This window comes from Manacus candei, unplaced genomic scaffold (genome assembly GCF_025592945.1).
Source record: "Manacus candei isolate 608988 ecotype Guabito, Panama unplaced genomic scaffold, ASM2559294v1 h1tg000189l, whole genome shotgun sequence".
NCBI classification, from domain to species: domain Eukaryota; kingdom Metazoa; phylum Chordata; class Aves; order Passeriformes; family Pipridae; genus Manacus; species Manacus candei.
Genome location: NW_026138237.1, coordinates 1,171,576 through 1,184,750, shown reverse-complemented (window position 1 = coordinate 1,184,750; position 13,175 = coordinate 1,171,576). Strand labels below are relative to the sequence as shown.

Below are 13,175 nucleotides of genomic sequence, written 5' to 3'. Positions count from 1 at the left end.
AGGGTGGATGAGACACCTGCCAGGTGAAGGGAGAAGATGGCAAGGTCTACTGATGCACCGACGTGGGCTAGATTTCCGGCTAGGGGTGGGTATACTGTTCATCCTGTTCCGGCCCCGGCTTCTACTGTAGAAGGTGCTAGAAGAAGTAGGAAGGATGGAGGAAGTAGTCAGAAGCTCATGTTATTTATTCGTGGAAATGCTATGTCAGGGGCACCAATTATTAATGGTACTAATCAGTTACCAAACCCTCCGATTATAATAGGCATTACTATAAAGAAAATTATAACGAAGGCATGTGCGGTGACGATTACATTGTAAATTTGGTCATCGCCTAAAAGGGTGCCTGGCTGTCCTAGTTCTGCTCGAATGAGGAGACTAAGGGCTGTGCCGATTATACCAGCTCATGCGCCAAAAATAAGGTAAAGTGTGCCGATATCTTTGTGGTTAGTGGAAAATAGTCAACGGTTGATGAAAGCCATAGGTAAGATGGCTGAGTGTAGAAGCGTTAGGTTGTAGTCCTTTTTACAGAGGTTTGATTCCTCTTCTTATCGATTCTGTAGTGAAGTTCATGTTGAGTTGCAAGCTCATTGATGTGCATTAAACATGCGCCGGGATCTAGTAGACAGAAGCCTGTTGGTTGGGGCATTTAGCTGTTAACTAAAATTTTATGGGATCAAAGCCCATCTGTCTAGGGGGAGGTTCTAGCTTAATTAAAGCATCTGAGTTGCATTCAGGAGATGCAGGTTAGTATCCTGTGTACCTTAACAGAAACTAAGAGGGATTAGCCCTTGTTTAAGGTTTTGAAGGCCTTCGGTTTAAATAACCTAAGTTTCTAAGGGATTGTGAGTACTATGGGAGATAGTGGTAGGAGTATAATTGATAAGGAGGTAAAGGTTGTGGTTAGGGTGTTAGTTGGTTTGTTAGTTTGTCATTGTTTTATGTAGTTAGTGAAGTTTGGGGGTAGTGTGATGGTTGCACAGTAGGCCAGTCGTAGGTAGAAGAAAAGTCCAAGTAAAGAGAGTAGGGTAATAACTGTGGCTACTACTGTTAGTTCTTGTTTTGTGAGCTCTTGAATAATTAACCATTTGGGTAGGAATCCCGTTAGGGGAGGAAGACCTGCAAGGGAGAGGAGGAGAGTGAGCATAAGGATTGTGGTTAGTGATGGAATTTTGGTTCATGTGGATATAACAGTGGATAGTTTTAGGGTATTGGTTGTGTTAAGGATGAAGAAGATGGCAGAAGTTGTTACAGTATATAGATAGAACGTAATTAAAGTCAGATTGGGGTTATAGTTGAGAATAATAGTTATTCATCCTAGGTGTGCGATAGATGAGAAATAAAAAGATTTTCTCTCTACTTCCTGTCAGCAGCGATACTTGGCCACTTCATGGGAAGCAGGGCTTCACCACACAGAGAAGCCGCTCAGAAGGCATGTATTGTAAAAAAATGGATTTTCCCCCTTTCCTGTTCCTTTCCTGAGCTCTTGTCGCTGAGCTGACGCCATATATTCTGCAATGTCCCTTTGGTCCATTTGGCTCAACTGACCTGTCTGTATCGCCTCCCATGATCTTGCCCCCGATTCAGGGGACAAAGCCGACAATGCAGATGCTGCACCAGCCCTGCTCAGCAGTTGCCAAAGCACTGGTGTGATTAACCCCTTTGTAGCTCCCAATGCAAAGCACAGCACTGTGACGCCTGCAGTGAGAAAATGAACTCCAGTTCAGACAGACCCAACACATGTGGGATTCTGAAATGTCTCAGGGTTCCTTTGGTTCCACGATGCCCCTCTCAGACCTGGCAGTAGAAAAATAAATCAAAAAATTGAGAAGAAATCATCTTAAAGTCATGCTAAGCCTGTCTTCTACAGTCCAGAATCTATATATGTGTGACTGCAGATACTTGGGATGAGGGTAGATGCTCAGAGGAATTCATGGGTTTGATCTAGGAAACCTGTCCCAAAGTTTTCACTGCCTTTTCCTCCTTGGACATTTCCTGATGCCCGGAGGAAGCTCATGTCCAACAGCAGCAGGCGACCCTTGTATAACAAGGAATGAATGATGCTCCTCGTGCGGTGGTGAGACAAAGAGAAGTTTATTCAAAATTCCCACTCTTAAATCCCTGCGTACCATGTGACTTCTTCAGCCAATGGAGTTATATGTGACTGCGCATGTCCCCTCGGGCCCATCGCCCTGGCACATCCCCTGTGCATCCAGACAAGCCTCCCACACAGCTCCATCCCCCACTTCCTCCTCCTGGCTGCAGCTCTTGCACTTCTGCTTCTTCCTGGGCATCTCCCTGGCTGCCCTCCTGGGCAACGGCCTCATCCTCAGCGCCGTAGCCTGCCACCACCACCTGCACACCCCCCAGGGACTTCTTCCTGCTCCACCTCTCCCTCACACCCCCGGGCTGCCTCTGCACCACTCTCCCCAAAGCCATGGCCAATTCCCTCTGGAACACCAGGGGCATGTCCTACTCAGGATGAGCTGCACAGGTGTTTTTTGCTTTTCTTCTTGATCACAGCGGAGCTTGCCCTTCTCACCATCATGTCCTATGACCGCTACGTGGTCATCTGCAAAGTCCTTCACTACAGGACCCTCCTGGGCAGCAGAGCTTGTGCCCACGTGGCAGCAGCTGCCTGGGCCACTGGGAAGCGGGTCTGGCCCTGGGGCTGCAGGAGCTGCCGCCTGAGCTGATGATCTCCTGAGCAGTCCAGACATGCAGTCACTGTCCCTGTCCTCTGTTGCCTCCCTTTCTTGCTGCAGGACCAGAAACGACTGTGTTGCTCTGCTGGGCTGGGGCAGGGCAGGGAGATGGGGGGACCAGGGAGGGGTTGGTCTGGGCAGTTCCAGTGACTAGAAAACCCCAATGTTCATCTGAAGTGTAGGAGTGGGCAGGATGGGAGCATTACAGGGTTGAGGTGGCTCCAGGCTCTGGGAGTGGTAGCAGGAGCCCAGGGAGACACTGCCCCTGCTGCAATGAACTGCCTGTGTGTGTGCCAGGGAAGGACTCGTGTCTCTGAACACCCCCGTGTGTGCATCAGTCCAGCTCAGGGTTGGACACCTCTCAGAGCCCTGACACATTTCTCTGTGGGACTCCAGGAAAACCCCCGCTGTGCCAGGGAGTTACCAGATCCTTTGCTGTCACCCTCCTGGTGTCCTGTGTAATGATGAAACTAGAAAAGGTGATCATCATACCCTGGTAATTTTCTAAGAGGAGAAATGTCACTGCTGGAAAGAAGTGTCACTGAAGAGGTGAGAAGAGGGAACATCATTGTTTCCTTCAGTCTGTTCCACAGCAGGTTCCCCTGGAGCCCCAGGGACACCTGTGGGGAACCCAGAGGGGCAGAGAAAGGGCTGCCTTTGGTTCTTGCTGTGCTGCTCAGCTGGGCCGGGCTCCTGGCACACAGGGAAATCCTGGCAAGTGGGCAGCACTGTAGAGAGACAGCTCTGCCCAGGAGCAGCTCCTCTGCACAGCCCAGCAGGGCCGAGGGCACTGCCTGTAGGCACGAGAGAAGAGAAGAAAGGCAAAGGGAGGTTAAAGGCAGCAGAAAGATGGGAGGTGTTCAGCTGAGACACAACTTGGGGACACAACTTCACACTCCTCTGCAGAGTGAGTCTACAGGTGCAGGGCAATGTTGCTTGTGTTCCTGGAGGAATCTCCTAAAGCTACCACATCCCACAGCCTTGCACATCTGTCAGGACTCTCCCAGTTTCTCTGTTGCGCTGGAGGAGGATGTTCTCCAGGGCAGGCCTTCCCTGCAGCACCGTCAGAGGGACAGCGCAGGTGGGCTCCTTCTCCCAGGGATGGCTGTGGGGTGGGAAGGTGGGGGTGCAACCAGGGATGCCCGGGGCTGTCCTGCAGAACAGGGTCCCTGTGCTCCGGGGTTCTTTGTGCCAGGGCACGGACTTTGCTGCCTGCTGGGGTCAGGTCTCATCCTGCCTGGGTAGTTGCCCACCCCTCTGCAGGGAGAAGCTGTCGGTGGGTGGTGAGAACCCCAGCAGGAGCCAGGCAGGTTCTTCCTGCCGTTGGATGAGGTGTGTGTGGTCAGGGCTGTGGGAGGTCAGGGCTGCTCCCAGATCCAGATCACACCAGCACATTTCCAAGAGCACTGTCAAATGGGAAGGACAAAGCACAATTATTAGGAAGGAATGGAGCTTTTCTGAGTCAGTGTTTTCAGTTTCCTACTCCTGAGGAATCTGGGGGTTGAGAAATGGAAAAGGAGCTCCCATGTTGGACAAGTCACTGAGACTCCTGAGCTGTAACTTGGAATGCACAAGTGCTTCTGTAAGCAACTTCCTAAAGTGCTTTCAGTCTCTGCTCTGCTTTTGACAGAAGCAGCATCACTTCTGCTGGACCCATCTGTTTTTTCTTTATCTGCCCTTTTCCACCTGCAAAAAGAAAAGTTGCCCAGTCAGTGCGCTGCAAACAGGCAGGTTTCTCTCAGGCCACAGTGAGTGCACAGACATTCGGATGGAGTGATGACAGGGAAGTCATGAATGGATTTCTGATGTTGAGTCTACTGTTTTGAAATCAGAAAATGTGGTGTTGAAGTCATCGTTAGCCTTTGAGAGGGAAACAGGAGAAAAATCAGATAAATTTGTTGCTAAAAATGAGCTGCTTCAAACTGAGGTTGACCACCTTCAAAGTCTTGTTAAAATTTGGATGATTATGAAACAGTCAACTCACGGATTACCCCCATCAATACTAGACAATGCCCGCAGTATAAAGGCATAAAACCCTCCCAGCCCCTCCAGGAACCCTCAAATCCCATCCCAGTCCCACAGGACACTCCCAACTTCCCCTTAAACCCTCCGAGGCCCCCAGACTGCCTCCCAGACCCACAAAAACCCACAAGATGCCCCCAAACCCCTCCCAGTTACCTCCAGCCCTCCCAGGGCCTTTCAAACCCTCTCCTAGTTGCCCCCTTCCCCTTGAGTATGCCCCCAAACTCTCTCCCAGTTCCTTCCCACATCCCCGACGATTCCCCAAGACCCCTCACAGCTGCCCCAATCTCCCCAACCTCCCTCCCAAACCCCCAAACTCCCCCAAACACCTTCCCACTTACCCCCACGACCTCCAAGCCCTTCTCAGCCTCCCCATTCCTTCCCAAAGCCCCTCCCAGTTGCCGGCCCGTCCCCCAGGCTCGGGTGAGGAGGTGCCCCAGGCTGACGGGCCCGCCCAGGCAGGGGCGGTTCCAGCAGCATGTCAGGAGCCACCCCGTGCCCCGAAAGCTCCCGCCCGCCCTGGAGCCACCTCAGCTGCCCCTGCAGGGGAGAAATCCAGGCCGGAGCAGAGCAGGGGGCAGGGCCGGGCTGGGACCTCGATGGACGGGGGCACTGGGAGAGCAGGGGAGAGACCGGGATGGGCTGAGAGGGCACTGGGGGAGAGGGGAGACACTGGGATGGGCTGAGGGGGCACTGGGAGGGAGAGGGGAAAGTTTTTTGCCCCTTTCCTGGGCACTTGAACACCCTCTGCACCCCCGTTCCCGGCCGTGCCGGCTGTCCTTCCCCCCCAAGCCATGAACAGGTTTTGGGGCTCCCTCGTGGGTCGCAGCCAATAGAACGGCTCTGTTGGAATGACGTAATTGCCAAATCTGCTGGGCCCCTGTCCTTGTGCCGGTGAGTCACCCAATCGAACGTCGAAACTTCCGCGGGGGCTGCCGGGAGCGGGGCGGTGATGACGGGGGAAGGGAGGATCGGGATTGAACCCGATTGGTCCCGATCGATCCCGGTCCCAGGGTCTCCCCCCGTCGCGCTGTTTTTCACGTGCGGCCCCAACGAGGCCATGGTGGTGTGGGGTGAGTTCAGGGGGTCCGGGGGCTCCTGGTGACCCCTCCGAATCTCCCCCAAGACTCCTGGGGACCCTCCGCCTTTCCCCCTCGTCCCCCAAATCTCCTGTGCATCCCCTTAACCCTTGAAAATCTCCTGGGACCACCTCAGACCCCCAGACTCCCTCCTGGGGACCCCCAAACATACTTCAGGACTCCGGGGCCCCTCCCGACCCCCTCCTAGAGTCTTTTGGGTGTCACCAACCCTTTACGGCGGATTCCTCCGTCCATTTTTCCACCCCGGGCTGCTGGGGGTCCACCCCCCCAAGAAACTACTGGGAACTCCCCAGTGTCCCACCACGAGATTCCTGGGTCCCTCCCCCCCTCCAACCCCCTGTGGGTGCCCCCATCCTTTCTTCCCCTCGAAAATATTCTTGGGGGTCCCCCAGTGTCTCCTCCAGCCCCCATCCTGCCAGGAATGGATTTGGGGGGATCTCCTTCCCCTTCCCTCTGGCCCGAAGGCAAATGCCCCCCCTGTCCTTCTTCCTTCGCCCCCAGGCAGAAAAGAGAAGAGAAACAGCCAGTTGGCCCTGGTAGCTGTGGGTGTGTGCAGGCTGTGGTTGAGTGGTTGAGAAGGGAGAGGAGGGGGCTGGTGTTTGGGCCAAGTCCAGCAGGTGATGTCTTTTGTATCTGGCAGTCCTTGGTCAGCTCCACAACCATCCAGCTGTCAGTGTTCATGATATACCCATCAGCCCTTCTCTTCTTGGTTCCTACACTTGTCAACCCTAAGCTGCTCCTAAGTTCTCTTGCTGTCAGTTCATAAAGAGGTCTTGTCAAGTGTTACTGATTTAGAAACTAAACCCTGACATCTTTGTCTTTGCCAAAGATGTGTGTGAAAGGGCAGTGCTGTTGCAAAGCAGTGTTGAGCTTCACATTGGGTGACTTGGCAGCTTCCTCTGCATCACCCATGCACCCTGGGTTTCTTTGAAAAGTACTTTTCACTCCAAATGTGACACCACATTAGCCTGTAGGACATCCTGTCCCCAAATGGATAACTGTAAATATTAATAATTAAAAAGTGACCCCCTCCATTATTCAAGAAAAGCTTGTATCTCTGTACTAAAAGCATCCAAGGGTCATGTCCCCCAGTTTTCTATCTGACAAGGATTTGGAGGGGCTGCTTTGTGCAGGGAACCCTTTGGGGGCCCCTTGCACATGGGTAGGGTTGCACTCTGGGGGTGTGGGGCTTTGGTTCTTTGGTTACCAGGGGCCACTGTGAGTCACTGAGCCAGGGTGGGGACAATGGGCAGGGCTGGCTGGGACAGGCTGTGGCACCTGTGACATAAAAGGGAAGTGTCCCCGTGGGGCAGCTCTGCAGGGCCCATCAGGGGATGCTGCCCAGTGCAGCCTGTGCTGTAGGGAGCACGCACACAGGGAGAGGTTGGGCCGGACGAGGGTCAGGGTAGCAAGGCCGCCCCAGGGAGTGGGTTCTACCCCTGCCTGCATGGCCCAGCCCCTGGCAGGAGCGCCTTGGGCAGGGCCCGGTGCTGCTGCTGGGGCAGGGGGTGAGGCCTTGCCGCCTGCCAGCTGCCTGGGCCCCTGTCCTTGCTGCACCACATCCCCGAGGCTCCATCCCCACTCCCCCAGCGCCAGCTCCCTCCTTTCCAGCCCCAACCAAGCCCTTCTCTGTGTCCTCCTGCAGGCCATGGCTTTCACAACATTCCTTTTGGTGCTTGTGCAAAGCATCATCCAGTCCCTGCAGGCGGTCGGGGAGGGGCTGCACAAGACTCAGTGAGCTTGGAGGTCTTTTCCAAGCTGAAGGACTCTTGGATTCTGTGATTGTGTGCTGGATTCAACTGGGTCCGTGTTAGCAGCATTAGTTTGCTCCCAAAGTTTCCTCGCTGTCAGCTCTTGTGGCCTAAGGCTTGAGCTCCTTTAACTCCTTGTGCTGAGCTACTGATGGGAAAGGAGAGGCCTCTGCCAGCAGATTCCTGGTGTTCCCTGTAGAACAGTGAGGGAGAAGGTGTAGTCAAGTGGGAAGAGGAGTACTGTTTGTGTGTGGCCTCCTATGTGGCCTTGGCACCTTTGAGGGGTCTGAAGGAGAAAAGAGTTTTGTTAAAGTGAGAAGTGAAATAGTGTGTTGGCTGTGGGAATGGGAAGGGAAGAGGAACGGAGAATGGGAAGGGAAAGAGGAATGGAAAGACATCTGCTGATGCTGTCATTTGTTATGTTTGCATGTAGCAGGGTGTGGTGGAAGAAAAAACCAATTGGGAAAGATATGTGGCATGGAGAAGCATCTATGGGAACTAGATGGACTTTTATACACTGGACAATTTATCCACCGGACTGACAGTTGTTCCCCAGTTTTACCCCAGTTTATTGCTGTATTGTCATGGAGTTTTATGTACCCCAGTTTACTGTTGAATTTTTATGAAGTTTGTTATACCTCCATATTGTTCCCCTTTCTCCCTCAGATTTTCCTGCCCAAAGTTGTTTGTCACCCTGTCCTCTCCTGCTTTCCCGCTCCTCTGCCACTGATTGGCTACAGTTCGCTGCAGTGCAAAGAGAGCTCCCATTGGCCCTTTCTCCTGGAGACTCCGAAGTTCCACCCGCCTTTTCCCTGTCTTCCTATCACACTTTTCCCTGAGTTGTCAGTTCCATGCTCCTCCCCAGTTCAGAATCCTCCCCTCAGAGTTACCTTATTTAAAACCCTGTTGTCCCTGAATAAAGTGGCATTGCTGCACAAACCCTCGACTGTACCAAGAACCGTTATTGCAGTGCTCAGTCTCATTTCCCATGCCCCCGGACCATGGCAAGTGGCGCCCAACGTGGGGCACAGTTGAGGACTCTCATATTGAGAGAACTCCTGTGTCCTCACCTGGGTTCAGGCGACGCCAGGAGAGGCGATCGTCCCCGCCGGTCCTCCTCAGCAGAGCGGACGGCTGTGGGCTCAGCGGTAGCTGCACGGGTCGACGCACCAGACAGGTGAACTGCTGAGGACATTCCTCACCCTACCCTAACACCCACAGCCTGGCAGAACACCAAAGGGAGGACTTTACATCAAGAGACTGTTGTTGAGACCCGACTAACATCAACATGGGACTCACACTCTCAACCTCCCAAAAATTTGTATACAGGCGCCTAAAAGACTTTGTAATAGAACACGGTCACCCCTTAGATAAAAAATTGGCAAAATCACTCGCCAGATGGCTCGACCACAAGGGTCACCAGCTTGCCGAGGACACCAGCGTAGAGCAGTGGCAAGCCATAGGCTACAGCCTCTGGCGGGACAGCGATAAGGGGGACCGTATAGCTAAAGAGGCACTCATCACATGGAGGTTAGTTCTGATGGTGCTACAGCACCAGATGATGAACAAGAATATCAGCCTCCCCAAGACAGACACTGAGCGGACAGAGAGGGACACTGAGCAGACAGAGACGGACACTGAGCAGACAGACATACAATATGGAGGGAGGGGGAAGAAACCATCGTGCCGAATTCAAAATGGCGTCGAGGAGGAGGGACCCAGGGACCACGCGGAGAAAAGGCGGGAAGGGACACCGCGGGAAAAATCAGCGCAGGAAAGGAGGAGGCGGGTTCCCTTAGCACCACCCTCCAGGTCGCCTCTACCTCCACCTGATTGCATCAGATATCCCTCCCCCAGCATGCCCACGAGCACACCCACTTCCTCCAGCCCCACCTCTTCCCCGGATACATCACCTTCAAGGGGCAGAAGGGTGGCAAAGGACAGGGTCAAGGCGAAGGTCAGGACCTCCTTCCGGCAAGATGGCTGCGCCCATAGGCCTCACACCACCGAGGCCTACCCCGCCTGCCACCACCCTGAACCGGACGTAGACTTAATGCAGCACTCCCCTGAATGGCAGCTTAAGCTACCAGATATCTGGAGAGCCTTCAGGGAGGAGGCTGCTAGCGCTAAAGACACTGAATTCCTAAAAGCATTTCCCATCTAGGTAGAGGAAGGAAGGGCCCCAGAGTGGCTGTAGGGAATTGGCTATAGAACACGGCTTGCCTAGGCAGTGGGAACATCTTAGATAGCGAGGTTACAGTGCCCTTGTACCCTGTTAGCTAGCTGGTAAACAGGACATTGTGATTAGCAAAACAAAAAGCAACTGAGTACCACCTGTGTCAACAAAGAAATGAGTAAGAGGTGAGATCAACATTTAAGCAGAACCAATAATGAGCTTAGCTTTTGCAATATGTATGAACTAATTATAAAGCATATATTAAGCTGTTAGCAATGATCAATAAACGAAGCTTGCTGATTCTCATATTGAGCGTCTCATTCTTCCCTCGTAACGACATGCTAAAAGATATGAAAAAGGTCATCGTCGAGTATGGGTTGGGGGCACCCTTCACCATCGAGTTGCTAGAATCCTTCTTCCTGGCCTATAAGCTGATACGTTACAACATAAGAGCAGTGATAGGAGGACTCTTTACAACAGTACAGTCCTCAGTATTTGAGGCAGAATGGAAAAAATTAATCACTGCATATGTCAATGACAAAATGGAAAGAAGGGGAATCCCAATTCAGCAGGCAATAGACATGCTCTATGGGGAGGGGAACTATTCGAGTAGGGGGGATCAAGCTCGAATTGACCCCAAATTTTTAGAAGCGACTAAAGAATTGGCATTAGAGGCCGTGAAAAGGGTGACAGATGCCTATGTGCGGACGCCTTCTTTCACACTTATTAACCAAGGCCCAAAAGAACCTTTTGTAGAATTCATAACCAGGCTAAAAGAGGCAATCAGCAGGCAGGTCCACCAAAAAGAGAGCCAGGAAATTTTATTCAATAAATTGGTTATCAAAAAGGCGAATGAGGACTGTCAGAAAGCTTTGAAGATGTTAAAGGATCCCTCTCTACTCGAAATGATAGACGCTTGTAAAAATATAGGTTCCAATTCCCATAAAGCGCGTCTATTGGCTGCCACTTTCATGGGTCCCCAATCATGTTTCAATTGTGGTGAAAAGGGACACTTCAAAAAACATTGTCCTAAGTTAGTCCCCGAACCAAATTTGCCTAAGACCCTATGTCGGAGGTGTGGGAAGGGCCGCCATTGGTCTTCTAGTTGTAGGTCAATGACCAATATCAATGGTGAGCCCCTTCCCCCCAGGAGGTCCTCAGAGTTGAGGAAAAGGGTAACCTTCCAATCTTTGCCCGATCTTCGCCCTTGCTCCTGTGAACATCAGGGAAACGGGGAGCAGAGCGCCCAGAGGGGCGCGACGACACAAATAACCCCTGCTCTCCGCTCCATCCTGCGCCCAACACCGCGCCCAGCTACCCCATTACCCAAGAGCCTCCGAAAGACCTCATTCCCGTTCAGTGTGATCCTTTAAATTCAGCAGACCCTATCTCAGTTAAAAACCAGTGTGTTCCCCTAAATTGGATAATCCTTTCCGTTACTCACCCGTCTACTCACCTAAGCTCCTATGAGCAGGCCAGGGTTAGACCATCTGCCCCGGTCGATCCAGATAAGACTTACCTGATGATATCGCACTTTTCAGCAGTGGCTAAGGGAATAATTGTAGTGCCTACTCTCCTGACGGGACTAACGAACACAAATATAGCTATATGCCTAACTGTGCATCTCCCTCCCGTGCAGTTGGAGGACCGCTTCCCCGTGGTGAAGATGGTCTCCACCGACGAGCTGCTCTGCGTGGTGTCCCCAGATGAGGAGCGGAGGGAGGGATCACTGAGGGAAGTCCACTGGACAACCTCGGTGAAGACCTCTCGCCCTCTTCTAACATGTCTCATCTACTTTTCTCAACCTAGGCACCCTCAGAAAGTCAAGGTGGAAGGGTTACTCGACATGGGGGCGGATGTCACCATAATTGCCTCCAAGGACTGGTCGTACAGCTGGCCAGCCCAGACCACTGACATCAGAGTCAGCGGTGTAGGGGGATCGCAGTACCCCGTCAGGAGTAAAGAGGTAAAGAGGAACTCCGAAGTTCCACCCACCTTTTCCCTGTCTTCCTATCACACTTTTCCCTGAGTTGTCAGTCCCATGCTCCTCCCCAGTTCAGAATCCTCCTCTCAGACTTTAAACCCCTTATTTAAACCCCTGTTGTCCCTGAATAAAGTGGCATTGCTGCAGGAACCCTCAACTGTGCCAAGAACCGTTATTGCAGTGCTCAGTCCTATTTCCCATCCCCCTGGACCGTGGCAGCAGGGAGATTGCCAAAACTGAAACCAGTACACAGTTGAAAGCTGAACAAAACAACATTTATTCCAAAGAAAGTAGCAAACAAAATGAGAAACCAAGAGACAGAAAAGAGAAGGGAAACAAGCCCCCAAGACAACCCCCCATTCACTCAAGTGTTACTTACCAGGTTGTCTTACCGACCCCAGAATGCTTAGAATTCCCCATAGCAGAAGCTACATCCTCATTATCCTCAATGAGCCAATTTTCATTAATGTGAGGAAAGCTGAGAGACTGTAGAAACATCAGTTGAACTTCAAAGTCTCCTGGTTTCTGTCTCTCCTCAGACTTAGAATCAGGGTTAGGGTTAGGGTTAGGGTTAGGGTTGGGGTTAGGGTTTAGGGTTAGGGTTAGAGTTAGGGTTAGGGTTAGGTTTAGGGTTAGGGTTAGGGGTTTTTTTAGGGTTAGGGAACGGGGTTTGCGCATAGCTTGCAGTCTCTTTTTTAGGGTTAGTGTTGCTATGCGCAAACCCGATTCCCTGACCCTAATCCTAAAAAAGTGAATGCAAGCTATGTGCAAACCCTGTTCCCTAACCTTAACCTTAAAAAAGAGACTGCAAGCTATGCACAAAACCAGTTCCCTAACCCTAACTTTAAAAAAGAGACTGCAAGCTACTAGGGTTAGGGTTAGGGTTAGGGTTAGGATAAGGGTTAGGGTTGGGGTTAGGGTTTAGGGTTAGGGTTAGGGTTAGGGTTCGGGTTAGGGTTAAGGTTAGGGTTAGGGTAAGGGTTAGGGGTTAGGGTTGGGGTTAGGGTTAGGGTTAGTCAGAATCTGTCTCAATGCGCGATCTAACTATCGTGGGTTTACCCCATTCCAGGAACGCAAACCGTAAACCCTAAAACCTAAACCCTAACCCTTGCTAACCTTAACCCTAACCCTAACCCCAACATCTCATAGCAGAGGGAGGGAGGGGCCTGATTCCTCATCAGATATATCAACAGTCAAAAACCTGTAAGCTCAGCTCTTGCCTTTGCAGGGCTTCACACCGTCAGCACTGGAGGGAGGGAGGGGCCCGACTGCTCATCAGAGGTATCATGCAAGTCAAAAGCCTGAAAAGTCTCCTAGAATGCATAAATCATTAACCATTTCAGTCTCTGACAATTGGTCCACACAGTAACTGCAAGCTATGCCCTAACCTTAGAAGAGAGACTGCAACCCTCGAGATGTTGGAGGCTCGAGGCATGGTCT

The 13,175-nt window shown here is 51.9% G+C and overlaps 1 protein-coding gene and 1 long non-coding RNA gene across 2 annotated transcripts; one reads left to right on the top strand and one right to left on the bottom strand.

The window, feature by feature from the left end:
• Positions 1-1,757: 1,757 nt before the first annotated feature.
• On the bottom strand, positions 1,758-3,784 carry LOC127464063 (uncharacterized). The gene is made up of 2 exons (XR_007901130.1): positions 3,195-3,784; positions 1,758-1,794 (listed from the first exon to the last, which is right to left on the bottom strand). It is a non-coding gene; the product is annotated as an uncharacterized LOC127464063 (long non-coding RNA).
• A 7,633-nt stretch (positions 3,785-11,417) lies between these two features.
• Positions 11,418-13,175, top strand: LOC127464058 (endogenous retrovirus group K member 8 Pro protein-like). The gene is made up of 2 exons (XM_051774177.1): positions 11,418-11,717; positions 13,102-13,175. The coding sequence occupies exons 1-2, from the start codon at positions 11,418-11,420 to the stop codon at positions 13,102-13,104; spliced, it is 303 nt and encodes a 100-aa protein (XP_051630137.1). The 3' UTR covers positions 13,105-13,175.

Bases quoted from the DNA above. Each gene is read 5' to 3' on its own strand.
- LOC127464058 (XM_051774177.1), top strand. From the start codon at position 11,418: ATGGTCTCCACCGACGAGCTGCTCTGCGTGGTGTCCCCAGATGAGGAG.